The 18,267-nt window shown below is 41.2% G+C and overlaps 1 protein-coding gene across 2 annotated transcripts in view; it reads left to right on the top strand.

Moving 5' to 3' along the window:
• Nucleotides 1–870: 870 nt before the first annotated feature.
• The window catches only part of FGF14 (fibroblast growth factor 14), a 554,596-nt gene continuing 537,199 nt past the window's right edge, over nt 871–18,267 (top strand). Inside the window, exon 1 of one of the 2 annotated variants that reach the window (XM_084767839.1) lies at nt 871–1,962. In XM_084767839.1, the coding sequence (XP_084623965.1) occupies nt 1,755–1,962 (208 nt within the window). In that variant the 5' untranslated portion in view covers nt 871–1,754. The remainder of the gene's footprint in view (nt 1,963–18,267) is intronic. The other variant, XM_084767841.1, reaches the window with a different exon arrangement.

Here is an 18,267-nt window from a genome sequence, read left to right on the forward strand (position 1 = left end):
TCTGTTCTAAATCCCCAGCTAAACCGGAATTGAGTAGTAGGGACACTGCAGTTTGTTATTTTGTTCTTTGTCTCAATCTGTACTGCTGTGTATGTTATATTGCCCACCTCTCAAAAAAGAAAAAATCAGCAACTCTGACCCAAATCCTTAGATTTTTTTTCTGTGTAAATAGAATGCTGAAGTAGATTGTGCCTACCTTGCTAGGAGATACTGTAGTCTGTGTGATAGATGTAGGGGGGAAAAAGCATGAGTTTAATGCTGGTTCATTTATCAAGCAGAAACAAGCCACTGGTTATATCATGAGCTAATCAGGATATTTTCTGTCCAGAAAAGTATTTCAAAGGAATGGGCTCTCTAGAAAAGGCATAAATATTGTCCTGTACATATGACCCTCCCCACAAAAATATGCTTTTTCATCTAGATTTTGGTGTTTGTCTTTTTAAAAGGCCGTTTCTAGAAATGTATATTTGCCATCCACCTGGTTTACATTTTTCCATGAGCATGAAAAGGAAGTCACATCCCAAGAAAAAAATGGACGTGAGTTTTCCTTAATATTTAAGGAGAGTTAATGCTGCTTTTGAAGATGATGAGTGGAGTTGGGTTTTGTTATGTACAACGGCATTAAACTCCTCCCCTGTGTATTTTCGAAGGTTTACTCATTATAATTGTTAATTGTACTTTTAAAATGCGCTTTTAACAGAAGAACATTTGGCTGGCTCTTAGAGACAGCTGCAGGCCTGTAAGCTGCGTGTGGAGGAAGAGGGTCTCTGGGGTTGGGCTGGAGTTGGTGGAGGGGAGCGCTTCGGAGGGGTGGCACACACTGCAGTGACAGTCCCTCCCAGGGCTGGTTGAGGCACCTCACTGGTGACGGGTCTGAAAGCACGTGGCTACGTCATGGAAAGCCAGTCTTTTCAATGCAAACTTCAACTCCTCCTCCTCCTCCCTCTAATGCCTGTAACTCACTGCCGAGGCTGGGCAAGGGATCCAGAGGGGAGATTTTCCTCATGCTCACGGCGGCCGGAGACTGGAAGAAAGGGTGTAAGGAAGGAAGAAGGAGATTTGTGGCGCTTTCTACCTACTACGAGACTGAAAAGGGGAGGGGGCACCTACAGCACATCTCTTCGTGATTGAGAACTGCAGGTTCAGTCCGATCCTACGGAGCTCTGGTGATTGCTTATTTAATATTAAAAAAAGAAAGAAAGAAAGAAAAGAAAAGAAAAAAGGAAAATTGACCGCGGGAGAAGGAAGGTTCAGTCTTTGGCAGCCAGACCCATATCGGAGGTGGTATTGGTGTGTGAGTGTGTATGGTGGTGTTTTGCTTTTTCTTTCTTTCTTTTCTTTCTTCCTTTTTCTTTCTTTCTTTCTTTTTTTCTTTTTCTTTTTCTTCTTTCCTAGGGACTACACAATGGCAGTCTTCTGTCTCTAAGATGAATCCGGCTTGCCTTCTGCAGATCCGCCCATCCTCAGTTCCATTGAGTAAAAGGCTATGATTTTCTCTTTGGGGATCTTTTGTGCATCACTGTTCTCCCTGCTTAGTTCTGGTCTCGGTTGGGATTTCTTTGCTTTTTTTGGTTTTGCTTCATGTGAAAACGGATTTTTTTCTCTCCAACCCTTTGGTCATGATCCAGTGGTGATCAAGAGGGGATAAATCATTCACCCTGGCCGAGAAAAAACAATCGCTGAGAAGTCGCAAAGAAAAATACCACGTGAGGGGAAAAAACTGGAAGAAGATACGGAATATTAACGTTTTTCCTATGGTAAAACCGGTGCCCCTCTTCAGGAGAACTGATTTCAAGTTATTATTATGCAACCACAAGGGCCTCTTCTTTCTCAGGGTGTCTAAGCTGCTGGGTTGCTTTTCGCCCAAATCAATGTGGTTTCTTTGGAACATTTTCAGCAAAGGAACGCATATGCTGCAGTGTCTTTGTGGCAAGAGTCTTAAGAAAAACAAGAACCCAACTGGTAAGCAAAGCATGCATCATATTCTGTTTTTCCTGGTAATACCCTGTCTGTTGCTCACGGAGCTAGGTCTGCAGTTTTGCTATGCAGGAGGCCGGGGAACATGCAAGGAACCCGGACAGTGTTGCATATAGAGGTGTTGCATGAATAAACAAGTAGCCACCGCCAGATCTGCGTCCTCCAGTCCCGAAAACCGTGATCAACAGCTCTTAGCTGTGACACAATCCATCATTACGAGGGAGGAGGAAACTTTTTTTTTATCCCCCCACTAAGTGGATTTGGTCTCCCATGTCTGGTGGAATACAGAAGAGCTTATGGCTTATGGCTGTGGCAGGAGAAAGAGCCGAGAGCTTGCCTTACTTCTGCATAGCTTTAGACTTTCTGATTAGCTTGCACATTATTCGCCACCCCATCACCTTTAGCAAAGTAAAAGCGTCCCCTCCCTCACGGCCTGGCTCCTCCGTCAGCCCCCGCCTCCCTCCCCCGTCTAGCTCTGAGTGCTATTAACTCATTCCCTAGTCTGTCTCTGACACATCGAGCCTGAGAACACCGAACACTGGAGCAGGGCTTGTGCTCGGAGGAAGCAAGACCCAGAGAACATGCCCAGTCTCTCTAGTATATGCCATTTAAGTCCCTTCCCCTTTTAAAAACCGGCGTGGAAATCGTGTGCGTGGGTCTCACACTATGTGTGTGGGATGAACGTAGGGTCCTTGCCATACGCCTCCTGGCGATCATGCGCCCAGTTCCAAAGGGCTCCAACCAGGGAAACTTGCAGTATATTACATAAGAAATGCAAATGCAGGTGATTCTGGGAGCCGGGTCCCAGGGGTTTACTTCTCAGTGTCTATCTAGTCTGAGGCATTTGGGAGCAGCCAAATCGGCCGGCGAGCAACCCTCAGGCAGCCAGGCCGGAGGGCTGCCTGGTGGTGGCAGCTGTGGCAAAGGAGGCTGAGTGCAACCTTTTCTTAAATCATTCCCGCTGTCAGCCAGGAGTGTTTAGTATCTCCTGGCTGGGCAAAGGGGGGAAAGGACCTAGATCGGGTTTGTGTGTGTGTGCGCCTGGAGTTGTGTTGAGGGGCCGGAGGGGGCGGGGGATCCGCTGTCCTGCAGTGACAGCGGGTGGCGGAGGCTGCTGAAGCTAGCACTGCGGTGCACTAGATCATGACTCTCCGCGGCCGCCCTGACACCTGGAGCTCACAGTGGGCCACGCTGGCATCCAGAACTCCCACGGCTGGGCAGCAAGTGGCTGCTCTCTCCCAGCTTCTGAACCTAGCAAATGTAGCATCGCCTGGATGACGCGCTTGGAGGGGGCTGTGGCTCCAGGCTGCAGAGAGAACAGAGGAGCGTGGGTGGGAGGGGATGGAGACAGTAGGTGTGGAGGTCGAGGACGCTTTGCGGCCACCACTTCTGCAGCAAAAAGCAAGGTGCCTGCGAGTTGTTAATGAGTGTCTAAAGGGCAGATGTTTCTGTGCTCAGGCCAAGGGAAGTTGCCCCTTACTGGGACACTTGGGGGATTGTGGAGCTTCTGGAACTAGACGGCTATTGGCTTTTAGGAGGGTTCCATGCTGCAGTGGAATTGCTGCTTCTGTCCTATATAGCCCTAGACCCTGTGTTCTAAATCCACTGCCTGTCTAACCAACCTCCTTCAGTCTCCTGTCCTTTTACCCTTCTGTTCTTTAGCTACTCAGCATGTAGCAACTCTGAAAGGGTGTTCCCATTCTGAGATTTGTCCAAGGGGGCAGCAGACTGGTCACCTTACTTACCCACTGCATTACCAACTCAGCCTCAAGGCGTGCTTCTAGCCCTTGGCATACAGCCTGACACTACTGATACCTGGTTCAAATAATACCCACCTACATCTGCAGCGACGGTTCATGGTCTGGATATGAAATAGCTGTCGGCAGGACTTCCCAAAGTGGCATAGGCTGTAGTCGCAAGGGAGGGCCCACTACTACTTCACACAGTAAAAGTAGTGGCCTTTGGAAGCCTTCTTGTGTTGTTCTGTGAAAAGATTTAGTTCTCTTCTGAGGAAGGAACACAGTAAAAAGTCTCTTTGTTTGTTTGTTTTGTTTTTGAGACTTGGCCATTTGTTTGTTCTGAGGTCTTTATGTTTTCACTGTAAATAATGTCACTGGAGATGCTGATCATCCCTGTTCAGTTCAATATCTTTTTATTAGACTACCCCCTTCCCACCCACTTTCATCCCTCTAGAATAGTTTTCTTTTTCCAAAGTGTTTTGAAAATTGTTAAACAAATTATTATTTATTTTAAGAATAATTTATTTTTCAGCTTACATGTGCTAATGTACTTGAGTGGTGTAGTGACTGGCCACCCACAGTGGGTCTGACAACATTGCCTACTATTCTAACAGGAGAGTTAAGTCTTAGATTGCCAGGGATTTTAGTCCAAACTGGAAGTCCGAGCACTTAGAAGATCTGGAAAAAAAAAAAAAGAATAGAACACTGATGGGTCAGAACTGTAAGCTGGACTCAAACCCATGCTTGCCATTTCCTCTGAATATTATACTTGGTGAGGTCTACTCTTCTGCTATTAACATGAAGCCTATAATAATTTGCAGCTTTTTGATCTCAAGATAGCAGTACAACTAAGAATTTAATTGGGTAATTAAAATAAAACAAGGACTAAAATCCTCTTAACTGTTAAAAAAACAAAAAGAGCAGTTTGGCTACCACCTATTACGTTATCTTAGTCTACAAGGAGGACAACTAACTGGTTTCAAACTAAGAAAATTTGACAGAGTGCTGCCAAGCACTGGGGAATGTGGTGCAAAGCATCCCTTACCACTTTAGGGACAAATTCTAGGTTAGTTTTTCGTTCTAATCTTTTCAAGTTTTGAAATAATTTACTTATTATTTTCAGTTTTGAAATCATCAACAAGTGTGGGGAGTTGGGCTAAAGGTTCCTGCGAATTTTAGAGCAGGTTGGTGTAAAAGTAAGCAGATAATAGAGACATGGATTTAAAGGTGAAATTTATGCAGCAACTCAGAAGTTACTAATCAACTCCATAGTATTACTTTGCCAGTCGTGGTGTTGTGTGGTATCTAATGAGAAAAGAACATGCAGCAGGCATGTGGGATGATGATGATGATGATGATATTTTAAATAGCCTTAGTTAACCTGAGGCAGGGCAAATATTAACCCCCTAAACTACTTCCCATATTAGGGCAGGTATCCCATACTCTGCCTCAGTCTCACTGGCTACATATTCTTTAAAAAAAAAAATAAATCACAGTAGCTTAAAATTTTTGGACGTAGAGTGAATATAATACTTTCTTTAAAATACCTAGTATTTCACAGTACAGTGATTTTCACAGAGCACATTTGGATGCATACACGTGCTCAAATGTCCTACTTTCAGTTATTTTCCTAGCAGAGCAATAACTGTGCATTTAGAAGAAATGTTAACTTCTGTAGCTTTTGCTTTAAGTATGAGTCATGCAAGGTGACTGTATTTTAGGCAAATCATTAAGTAGGAATATACTAAGTACAAGGTACTTGTTTTGCCTGGAGGAGGCCTGGTATGTTTTTTGAACCAGTATAATGGTTTAGAATGACCAGTATAGGTATATATATCAGGCTGGTTTGGGAAATAAACTAGGTCACTGTTCTGGAAGCAAAGCATAATAGGGTAACAAATATGGGTGGTAAGTACTAAGGTTGTATCATTGCTGTCCCTCCAGACTCATAAAACAAGCAAAGGATTTCAGGGATTCTTTCACATGGTGTGCCTGATACACCACACACAAGACCCCCAAGCCTCCCTATTAGTCTGAGACTTTGGAAAACTCAGATTTTAAGATATATTACAATGTGTGAGAATCATCTTGAGTACAGGTATCTGTCGTGGGAGGATATGTAGGAAGCAGATTATCTATACATAGTTCTACAAAGTGCACTGAGAACATTCCATAGACTCATTGCCTTTTGTGTTCTCTTTATGGAACTCAGCCTCATCTGCTGAGTAACTTAACCACAGAACAAGCAGAGGTTGATAGCAGCTGTTAGCACCTGTTTCCTACTGGCATTGGCATCCTCAAGGCCCACTTTTTTTTTTCAATAATTGTTTTAGGTGTCGTATGTTCAGTAACTCATTTATATATACATTTTTAAAAAGCTACTGGTATATAGGGATGTCACATCCTTTTGAAGTGAGAAAATAGGGAGATAAGGAAGGAAAAAATGAGTAAGTACCGCTTTCCCCTTCTTTTTAGCCTGCTGGAGTTCTGCAGAGCTGTGTGAGCCACAAATTGGCAAGACCAAAACTTCTAAACATGAAGTGTACAGAAAATGAAAATATCAAATTCAGATAGTATGGTTTTCTTGTAGTATTTTAAAACTAAGTTGGGTCTAGATTCCATCAAGGAGGTTTTAGTTACTGAGGTAGTAAAGTTAAGTTACACAGAGCAGTGTCACTTCATGAATCAAAGGTGGCATTTTTAGCTTGGCTTCCAAGTACTGAGTTGCTAGAAGAGTGGATTGTTTTCTGTTTTTTTTTTTAAGTTGACATCCAAGTTAACTAGTATAAGATCAATGTATAATAATGTAAGCTCAGCTTTCACAATGCAGATGATGTCGTCCAGGTGATGCATTCCTCTGTGAATGTGCTAAAGCTGACTCGACACTGCGCCTCACATTTTCTACAGCGTACTATTCCTTTATAATGAACCCAGCCTGCCATGTTGTAGTGAGACATACAGTGAAAACCTTTGTGTTTTCATACAAATGATAACAAGGATAGCAACCAATGTTTTCACTCCTTTGCACATTTTGGCATCATGCCTTATTTACACTGACTCATAAGTTTTCTATAAATATCATGCATCTGTATCAAAGTGGAAATATTTATTCCAAATAGTTTCTTATGCCTTAGAGGGAAACAGTTGAGACATTTGAACAGTGTGGCAGAAATTCTATCTCTGTGAAGTTTAATCCAGTCATTGCATTTCTGGAGCTGAAAAACAAAACAAGAAACAAACAAACAAACAAACACACCTTTGAGCCCAACTTAGCCCTACCTTCAGGTCAGTGTGGGTCAGAGATAGATGTACATGTTTATCTACCTGTTAGTGCTTAGTCTATCCATTTTTCTTTAGACCTTTAGTTTGTGTACTATGTGTAAGTTAAACCTGAGCATTGGAGAGCAGGGAATTTTATGAGAGAAATGGCTCAGTTTCTCAATTTATTTCCTGACATGCAATTCCAGACTTTTGCTATTCTGTTTTGGAAGGGTCATTGAATCTCGATATTTTTCTTGTGTATTTATTCAATTGCTACAAAATAATGATTCTACTTTGGTAAAAAAAAATGTAACATCCTTAGGGAAGTCAAAAGAAAGAAATCCTAGGGCTTTGTAAATATGGAGGTCAAAAGTAAGAACACATGTCTACAGAGAACCTATTTTATAGAGAGCACTGAAAGTTGTGTTGGGCACTATTGCATTTCCTGTTTCCTAATAAAGCTTCTGCTTGTAATATGCAGCATATTTGTAAAGTGTTATAGCAAGAGAAATAATGAAAAGTTGATGGCTCTAAAAAGCTGATCCACAGTACGGTGTCACTGCCAGTATGATAGTTGGTTAAATTCAGTGTTCACTTGTTTCCTGAATGATGAAAACAAAACTAATCACATAAACTTAAGTAGGTAAACAAAAATGAGAGCAGTGGCATCAGTGTCTAGCTCTTTGTATACCTGGGTGATTTTACAGAAGTGTTCTGAATCTGAAAAAACTGAGATCTCACACCTGAGCCTTCTCTAAAATCCCAAGTCAAGGTTTAATTGCATTTTCTTTGTCAAACTTGTCCTTAAAATCATGAATGAAGGCTTAAGCCCCACCTGGTTCCCTATGTAGCAGATCTGGGTTTATTTTATTTTATTGTGCTTTGTTATTTCTTTTTCTGAAAAAGTTGGGTGATTTGTTTCTTTTTTTCTCTTTGAATATCCTTTCTCTAAGGCAACATCTGGGTCTCTCTCTCTCTCTCTCTCTCTCTCTCTCTCTCTCTCTCTCTCCCTCTCCCTCCCTCTCTCTCTCTCTCCTCTCCTTGTTGACTCAGCAGCTGTCTCTAAAGAAGCCTTCTCACTTCTAGCATTTCTTTCTTTTGTAGTTTAAAAAGCAGTAATTTTCCAATTTCTTGGCTCCGTGTACTTCCAACCACCAAACTGATTTTCTTCCTTTTTCCAAGAGTCACTTTAATAGGGTGGAGGATGCCGAGCCACTGTGCCATGAGTTGAACACTTGGAGTTTGTATCAGGGACAACAAAGTTACACGGAAGCTATGGCTTTGAGTGGAGGCCCTGGCCTACAACTGTAAACATTATTTTGTACAGAACTGTGAGTCTTAAAATTCTGTAACTCTGATCTGTTTAAAGCATGGAAACCTTTTGGAAATCCAGCAGAAGCTGGTGACCAGAACAGGCTGCAGAAGGCAGGTTTCCTCCCTGCCTGACCCAGCAGTTGCATTCCTCCTAGGCTTGCAGGGCATCTACCCACCGGGCAGCTCCCTCCTGGGGGTTCTGCTAAGCAGCACGCAATGCGGCAGAAGCAGCCTGCTGGAGCAGCCATCTCAGGCAAGTTTCTGTTGCCAAGGAGATGACTTCTGACCCCTAGTGCATCCCAGGTGGCCCCTTTGCGGGTGCCACAGTTGCTATGGGAACTGCAGTGACCAAGATCTTGGCACTGGAGCAGCTTGGAAGCAAGGGCCAACTACTCTGCCCTCTTCCTACTGGTGCAGGGAACAGCAGGGTTGTCCTGTGGAGCCCAGGAAAGGAACTTTGGTCCCAGCCCGCAAGTGGCTGCCTCTGCCTATTCCTCTCCAGGCTACTTTAAATGTTCTGCTGAGACTCACAGCCAAACCATAGCAGAGCTCTTATGGAAGAGTATGGGAAAGGATAGAAGGACCGCTTCCGTAAGAAGACAGAGTCAACTAACCTAGCCCTATGATCACTTACAGAGATGAAGCACCAATCAAAGAGCATGCATGGACTGAACCTAGCCCCCCCACTGCCCCCCCCATATGTAGCTGATGAGCAGCTTGGTCTTCATGTGGGTTCCCTAACAAGTGAAGCGAGGCCTGTCTCTGATATGGACTAGATTGCCTGCTTTTAGATCACTTGACTCTAGCTGGGCAGCCTTGCCTACCCTCATTGGGAGAGGGTGGCTTAGTTCTGATGCGACTTAGTATTTCAGGGTGTGTTGGTAAGGGCGGTTCCAGTTTTCTGAGGAGAATGGAGCAGGGTAGGGGAAAGAAAGTGGGACGGTGGGACCCAGAGGAGAGGAGGGAGAGGGTATGTTCAGGATGTAAAGTGAATAAAATGAGAGAGAGAGAGAGAGAGAGAGAGAGAGAGAGAGAGAGAGAGAGAGAGAGAGAGAGAGAGAGAGAGAATAAATAAGTGTGTATGTGTGCAAGGGGGGGGGGGAGCTGGGCTGCCTCTCTTTGTGTACAAGGCAGGAAAGGGGGACTGGGAGCCTTTCTGGAGCCCAATTCTAGCCTCAGTTTACCCATTCACTTCCAGGAGACTCACATACATTCCTGAAGTTTCTGTGCTCCAGTCTAGGGTGCAATCGAAGAGTTCTGGTTAAAAATTTCAACACAGCATCATTTGGAATAGTTTTGATTTCCTAAACCTTTACATTTAGTTTCCACCACCCTGTTCTCCTTCCCTGTATCTTTCTTGGTCTATTTTGACTACATTTAAGTTGTGTTTTAAAATGAGTGATTATCAGATGGTGGCTTACTTGAAGCTCCTGAATGGCTTTCTCCTCTTCCTGGTATACCAGTTCCTCATTGGGAATACTAGTGACTACTGTAAAAGCTGGTTCATAACTGTAGGCACAAACACAGCCAGTCTCTCAGTCCTGGAGGAATAAACTACAGAGAGCTTCTCAATCATTTTCTAGTGCTGTGTGCTGTGAGATGGCTTTACAGTTGACTTGTTCTGTCCCTAGATGCCTTTTTGTGGGGGACTGTTAAGCATTTTGAAATATGGGATGTATGTACTGGCTTCCCCTCCCATCCTCTTTGGTCTATTGGGAATAATCACTTTTAAGTTTTAAAAACCTCACTCATAAGTTTTAAAAGTTTTGCCAGGTCCACTTTCAGTTCTGAAATTTATGAAGTCTTTCAGGACCACAGACTCTTTGTCAAGTACATACTATCTTTCTCTCCTCTCTCTCTTTGCAATGCATTCCATGCTGGCATAAACTCAGCATTCTCTTGCCTCAATATTCAGAACATTGGCATTAGAGGCAGGTGCTCACCACACCCAGTTATTTTCTAAACTTAATACAGTTAAAACGTTCTCCTGTGCCTCAGGTGTTGTCGAAGGAGGAGCAGGGTAAAGAGTTCTTGCATGAAGAATTTTGGGGCAGGCAGAAAAAATTGGGCTGGATCTGATGGTCCAATACTAGCTAGGAGCTGTTGGCAGAACAGGACAAGCTACGGGTCGACAAAAGCTATAGAAGTCATCATATTGACTTATGATGACAGCCTAGGAGTTAGTCACTATAGAAAAGCTCAAGGTGGGTTGGTATGGAAAAGTGAGCATTATGTTTTAAACTTTGACCACATGAGAGTAGTACAAACCAAGAACTAAGCTGAAGATAGTAGTTGTCAGTAGGGACTGGCAAGTAGTCCAGTTAGAAGGTAAAGAAGAACGGATCAGGTGCCAATATAACTCAGATTCACCCTTTAGGCAACACTTATGACACAGGGTGGAAACAACTTTGAGTCAGGCAAGACTGAAGAAGGAGCATATAGGAAGCACATTATATAATAAATTACACACACACACACACACACACACAATTTATTCCCACATTACATTCTGATTGTTATCCCCTTGCTCTTATCTTCCCATTCCCATCCTCTCTCTTCTGCCCTATTCCCCTCCCCTAGACCTCTGATGGGTGGGGGTGGGGAGGTCCTATCCCACTGTCTGGCCACAGCCTATCAGGTCTCATCAGCCTGAATCCTCTCCCTCTGTGTGCTGACATGGCCATCTTGCCAAGAGGCAGTGATCAAATAGTGGGCACCATATGCTGTGGTCCCAAGGAAGGCTCAGGAGAGGAAATGGAATCAGACTGAGAGAAAAAGTAAATTTGAAAAGGAAGTTAAAGGAGTCTAGAACTTTCTGCCTGTAGGCTTTAAGCTGTTGGTAATTTGTCATTAGTACATTGTCTTCACTTCGTATACCTATAAAAACTGCCTAGACTGCCCTATTGAGGATCCAAGGAACTTAGTAACAAGTCAAAAACCTTGACAGGTTTCTAAGTTAAAATTCAAACACTTTTGGGGATGTATCTTAGGATAATGAGGCTTTTTGTTTGTTTGTTTGTTTTTTACTTTACTCTGAAAATCTTAGGGATAGAAAAATGCTTTGTAACAGTTCTTTGTCAAAAGCACATACTTTGATCATTATAAGGAGCCAAGTAGTAGAATTAAAAGCCAGGTTTTCAGATGGATTGTTCCAGACTGGCAAGAAAGGAGAAGGAAGCCCAAACCTTGTTGTATTTATATATGTAGTGCATCTTGCTTCCCAGATGCAAATGAAAGTGCTTGTAATTAAAATGTCTTTCTCCTCTGTAACATTTTGCTGTCTGAGCAATTACAGTGGATCACTGAAGTGAGCCATAACCTTCTCTGCAAAGCTGTCTCTTAAAAGTATAGCTTGGGAGAATTCACTATTTCAATTCTTCCCACTTTCTATATTTAACACTGAGTTGTATTTTAAAATGCAAAAATAAGGACCTAAAGACCAGATCAAAAATAATATTTCTTAATTATGATTAAAATATAAACAATCTGAACCCTGTCTTCTTTTATTGTGTTCCTGTTGAACATTAGGTGCTATAAATATTAAGAAAAGAAAGGCTATGTTTGCTGGGATACCTTACTTAGTTTGCTAATTAAACACTTAGCAGTCACTATTATTCTGTTTTACTCTTGATGAAAGTTGAAAGCAGTAACCCAATATGCTAAAGTGTACTGTTTTATTATCGATATGGCTCATATTAGATTTAGATTTTTCATTACCTCAAAAATATTTTCCCATTTACAATGGTAACTGAGTGAAATAAAGTCCCTGCACATCACATATATAATAGTAGATATTAAATAGAAGAAAGACTGTTAGAAAATTAATTAAAAATATAAAAAGTATACATTTTAGGGGGTCTATGGGATGATTTGATAGATGAATATGTATGATATAGGAGATGCTTTGAATGAAATGGATGATAAATGTTAGAAGTAGTTTGAGTGCACAGGAACCAACTTAATGTGGGATGTCTCTCGGCTTATCTTCTGTTCCTATAACAATGTGTGACCAAATAATTTACTGAGAAGTTGGCAGATTATAGCTGTTCATGGAGGGAGTATCATTCATTTGTTGGGTATGGCCACTTGTAGGCCTCCCATGTGGCCCAGTGGGTGGCCCTCCACTTGTGTAAATATGGACAGGACTAACTGAACATAATAGGCTATCAGAAAGATAAAAAAGAGAAATGAAATTGGAGGAGCATGATGAGGGGAATACAGAATTTAGAAGCTGGAGCTAGGGCCTTAATACCACATTTTATTCTATTCATATATGAAATTCTCAAAGAATGAAAAAATATAATAAAATTATGAAGCCCAAGCATAAAGAGTTCACAAGTCTAGGAAGGTAAGTGAAAATCTGAGTATACAGTGAAGTTATTTAACTCCAGAGCAAATACTCTTAAGTTTCTAAGCTATAGCTGCCTCTTTACAAAGTGTGATAGGCAGTATTTACATAAAAGTCACCAATATTTTTCTTTGTGTTTTTGTGAATCATTTTGACCTAAAGCTAAAATGAACTGCCATAAATTCAACCTTTAGAAACCTGAAGATTCTAATGTTTTCTTTTTTGAGATATGATTTAAATTAATTAAATGCAAATTATTTATAGCTTGATGCACTTATACAGTTGTGGGTTATAATCATAACTAATAGCGGTGGTGGTGGTGCATGCCTTTAATCCCAGCACTCGAGAGGCAGAGGCAGGTAGATTTCTGTGAGTTCAAGGCCAGCTTGGTCTACAAAGCTAGTCTAGAACAGCCAGGGCCATTATAGAAAAACCCTGACTTAAAAAGCCTGAAAAAAATCACAACCAGTAATCTAACCAGGGTTTAGACCATCACTGATCACTAGAGAAAAAATTCTCCTTTCCCTTTCAGAAGTGTTATGATTTCTCCATCTTTAAATTGTAGTCAGATATCCCATCACCAAATCACAAAACCTTCACACTTCATAGTTTGCTTTGTTTTCTTAGTAAGTATAATGCTTTTTCTGAGGCAAAACATAGGCCTTAATCCAAAGGAACTGAGTGATCTCTTTTTAGCCAAATACAAGTGATCAAGGCCCAAGAAAAGAGATTCTGGGTGACCCCACATAACTTGTTCATCTGTGGAAAAGATTATGTTTGCTTTTATAATCATAAAACAGAAAGAAATCATGTTATCACTTTTACCAGATACTGAGTCAGTGGGGGATAGCAGGTTTTGGATGTTATAACATTCTTAGCTTTAGATTGCTAGTAGATTGCTAAGAATGCATTCCGAAAGTTTTACAAGTAGCCACAACCGCAAGGTGTTAGGTCAGATGCAAAAGTTGAAAATAAGTGGCTAATAGATGGGCTTTAAAGTAGCTAAAGACAACTTTGGCTCCATCTGCAACATTTTTAGTTGTCACAATGACTGATGACAAAAATTCTAGGGCCTTAACTACTCTTCAGGATCTTCAGCTATGAGTGACTTCTTCAGAGAGCGTCAATTCATGCATTTGAGACTCACTTGTGTCATTGCTGTTATACAGGTAAGCTTGGTTTTTACTTTGTAAACTAGGACTTTCTAATTGAACAGATTGAAGTTAACATCCATCAGTTGTCAGGAACCAACAAAGGTCAAAATATATGGAATTTTTAAGCTCGTCACAGGTAACAGAGCTGCTAGTCCAAGACAGGAGACTCTGAGACACAGAAAAAGGGCTTTGTTACTCAGGAATAACAGGCAGGCTGGGCTTCATGTTCTTGTCATCTCATGGTGTCCACATGTTCTTCAGTTTTTTAGAAGCAATGTCCAGTAGCTCAGTTTACATCTATACAAGGTAGATCTGTGTAGCAGCTAGGATATATATTTAGGAAACTCAGATTAAAAAAAAATCACTTTACAGCTTGTTCCTGGCCCCCTCCTTCCTCTCCTCCCAGTCTAACCCTCATGTCCACCTCCTTGTTTCCCCCTCTCTTCCTCCTGAGGCTCACAAGGTACCAACCCACCCTTGCACTGCAAGTCTCAGCAGGACTAAATGCATCCCTTCCCATTGAGGCCAGAGAAGGCATCACAGCTAGGTGAAAGGAATCCAAAGACAGGCAACAGGGAGCCTCTACTCCCATTGTTAGGGAACCCACATGATGGCCAAGCTGTACATTTGCTACATATGTGTATGGGGTCTAGGTGTAGCCTGTGCATGCTCTTTGGTTAGTGGTTCAGTCTCTGTGATCCTCCATGAGCCCAGGTGAGTTTACTCTGTAGGTCTTCTTATGGTGTCCTTAACCCCTCCGGCTACCTCTGTCTTTCCTCACACTCATCCACAAAACTCTCAAGCTTCCCTATTCATTTGATTGTGGGGCTCTTCATGTTTCCACCAGCTGCTGGATGAAACCTTTCAGAAAACAGCTAATGTTAAGATTCTGCTTTAGTCTGTCTACCTGTGATATCACTGCTTACCTGCCACGGGACCCTGGCCCTGTCCTGGGCCATATAAAAGACACCCTGCACGTGGCGCTCCCCCCCCTCTTTCTCCACATGTGTCCCCAGAGACAGTTCCTGTATCTCCCTATTAAACCTCTTAAGTGCATCTGTTGCATGGTGTGATTCCATCCCTCCGTACAGCTCCGCAGTTCACCTTTAACCTCCACCACTCAACGTTTTACGGTTAAGCTATGCTCATGTCTGCAAGCATGGCAGAATTTCATTAATACTGTCTGGTGTTGGCTCTCTCCCATGGTGTGGGCCTCAGGTTGGGCCAGTCATTGCTTTGCCATTCCCTCAACCTCTGCTCCATTTTTATCCCTACACTTCTTGTATGCATGATGAATTTTGGATAAAAAACCCCAGGCTTTTAAGAGTCTTCTAGCAAAGGTGCCTATCTTATGTTTGCTTATGCTTATTATCCTGGTCATGAAAAAAATGTCCTTACATCACTGGGAGACACTATCTCTTGATTCCAAGGTGATATGCTTATATATCCTTGCAAGGATTGTCTGGTACAGAAGCTGCTACAGGACTTGGAGAGATGGGGTGGGTACCTTGTCTTTAAATCTGTTTTAAGTAAGGAACTTTTCCCTGTCTGTGATTCATAGGACCCCCATGCCATACTCCATGATTTTAAAGCATGCACTGAAGCCACATTCCCATTTAAATCATGGATAATGTGTTGAACTTGTGAGGTGGGGCCTGTAGCAAATGGTTGCGTTTATGCTCTTCGTCGTCATAAAGCCGAAAGATTGTTATGTACATTTTGGCATAGTTTGGGCCCATATCTCTATGTCTGATAGCTTTTTAAACAAGGAGCTTTGATTCTTCAAAATGCAGAATGAACCTTTATGTAATTCACCCTCTAGTAGTCACCTGCTTCTTTGCAAGATGATGTTTTCTACTGAAACACTCAATGGAGGAAGAAATAAAAATGTCAACAGGTTATTTGGACACAAGAATCCTTTTACCAACATGTAGCACATTGTATTAAGTTACTTTTATCATGACTTTGACAAAATATCTGAAATGAAGCAACTTAATGGAGAAAGGTTTATTGTGGCTCATGATTCGAAGGTCATCATGATGGAGAACATGAGGATGTGAGTTATATTATAATCTGCAGCTAAGAAGCAGAGGAGGATGAAGCCAATGCTCCTCATCCTCTTCTTTCTACTTAATCTGGGATCCTAGCCTGTGGGATGGTGCTGCCCACATTTCCCATGGATCTTCTTTCCTCAGTTAAGCCTCTCTGGAAACTTCCAGATGCATCCAGAGATGGGCGCCTTAGGTGACTCTAAAGTCCATCATTCTGGCAATAGTAACCATCACAGGCATCTTTTTCTATACTGATTTAAGGTGCTGTTCTGGCTCCCATAGTGCTGGCTACTGTTAGTGGAGACATACATTAACCAACAGTTAACCACAGACACACATTTGGGAATGAATGGTTTTGTACTATTTCTGTTACAAATTTGAATTGTGTATTAGGAGATGAGTATTTTTGTTTTAATGTCTGAACTGGTACAAAAATTATGACATATTTTAAGAATGATAACTTGTATTAAAGAGAAAATCTTATAAAAATCTAATAAATAAGACTTTAAATTAGAAATTATAATATCTTTGACATAGAGCTAGATTCAGGATTTCTAAGACTAGTATGTGCATGGCCACATACATATAGGAATGGGAATAGGTTCCTGTTAGGTGAGGTTGTGGTAGATATAATGCATTGGGAGTCAACACAACTTCAACTCAGATTCTCTGGTGTGTGAGTGAGCAGTGATTGACTCAAACCTTTTTAAATTTATTTTTTTGCAAATTAGGGAAAGAGGAATAGATAACTACCTGCATAACATCACAAGACTACATGCTGAGGCATTAAGAAAAGGGTCTGACTGTTTTACTAAGTATGACACTAAATTAAAAATGTAATTCATTTTGACTTTGTGACAGTAAAGATGCCACATCAGCATCATGGGTTAATCTGTGTCATCTAACTGCCTACCACCTCACCCATTCCCTCAGGTGCCCACTGGCTTGTGAGGACCCATGGAAGGATGTGTCAGGTCACTCAGTAAACTCGGAGACTTGCAGCTTTCTTCTTTCATGCTTCTTAGTCAAAGTAGAGGCAGTATCTCTCTGTAGTTTCTGTTTAACTATACTTTTCATCATAATGTTAATATTTAAGTGTAAGAAAAGTCTTTGTACTTCTCTTATATTCATTAATACTGCCAAATTGTTTAAATGCCATTGTGTATTTTTATTATGGATGATTTTTAAATCAGTCTCTGATTTAGAATTATGAAAATATTATGGGAAACAATAAAAGTTGGTACTGTTAATAAATATAGTGTAACAGGTACAGTTATAGAATGTGATTTTCAGATAATAACACAGTATGTTTATTTATTCTTATGTTACATTATGACAAAATGGCCCTAATTATATAATGCACAATAACATGTTACTTTAGTATAACACCTCACAGGTTAAATTGAAGTTTTCTAAGCTTCAGGTAAACATTAAGTAATTAATTGTACTTATGGATATGAATGTATAGTAACTATTTCACTTGGGCATTTTTGTTGTCATCCCATCTGTTGGCCATCATGATCTTTTACCCAAGAGAGCCACTAATGTGGGGTTTATTTTTAACAACACATTAAAAGCAACAAGTAATGCCAGGCATGGCGGCTCATGCCTTTAATCTCAGCACTGGGGGGGGGGGGGAGGTCAGAGATAGGTGGATCTCTGTGATTTCGAAGCCTGCCTGGTCTATAAATAAATTCCAGACCAACTGAGGCCACCCAGAGAAACCCTGTGTTGAAAAAACAAACAAACAGCAAAACAGCAACAAAAAAACAAAAACAAAACAAAAACAAAAAAGAGAAAAGAAATAAAAGCAACAAGTAAAAGCTTAGATGTAGGTTGGTACAACTGCTGATATTTTTAGTTGTTAAACTTATGATTAGGAAAAACAGTGCAATAGTTGTACTAGGTAGTTCTGTGGCTTTCATGGCTACTCCTGAGTTTGTTTTGTTTTGTTATAATGACAGGGATTTACTGTGTAGTTGAAGCTGGTCTTGAAGTTAAAATTCTCTTGCTTCAACCTCCTGGATGCAGAAATTATAGATGTGGGCTGGTAATTCATCGTCCTTTTAGGTGGTCCAACTGCAATTTGACTTAGGGCTCACTGGGCAAAATGCCCCAAGACTCTAAACTTACTTTTACTAAAGATCTTGCTTTGAAACAGAATCTTTCTGTGAAACAATGAAGGGATAAACTGATCTTTTCTCCTCTGTTCTTCTTCCTCACTCCCTGACACTTATTCACTGAATTAAATTAGGGATAGATTTGAACTAAATCAAGAGCTCATGGCTACTCTTGAAATCTGAGAATAAATTCATATGTCAACTTTCTGATCCTGGAACAAATACCTGCGATAATAAATGACAATCAACCTATTAAGAGAAAGGGTTTATTCTGGCTCACTGCTTTAAAGCTTTCAGTCCATG

Source organism: Acomys minous (genome assembly GCF_964271855.1).
Source record: "Acomys minous genome assembly, chromosome: 18".
Taxonomy (NCBI): domain Eukaryota; kingdom Metazoa; phylum Chordata; class Mammalia; order Rodentia; family Muridae; genus Acomys; species Acomys minous.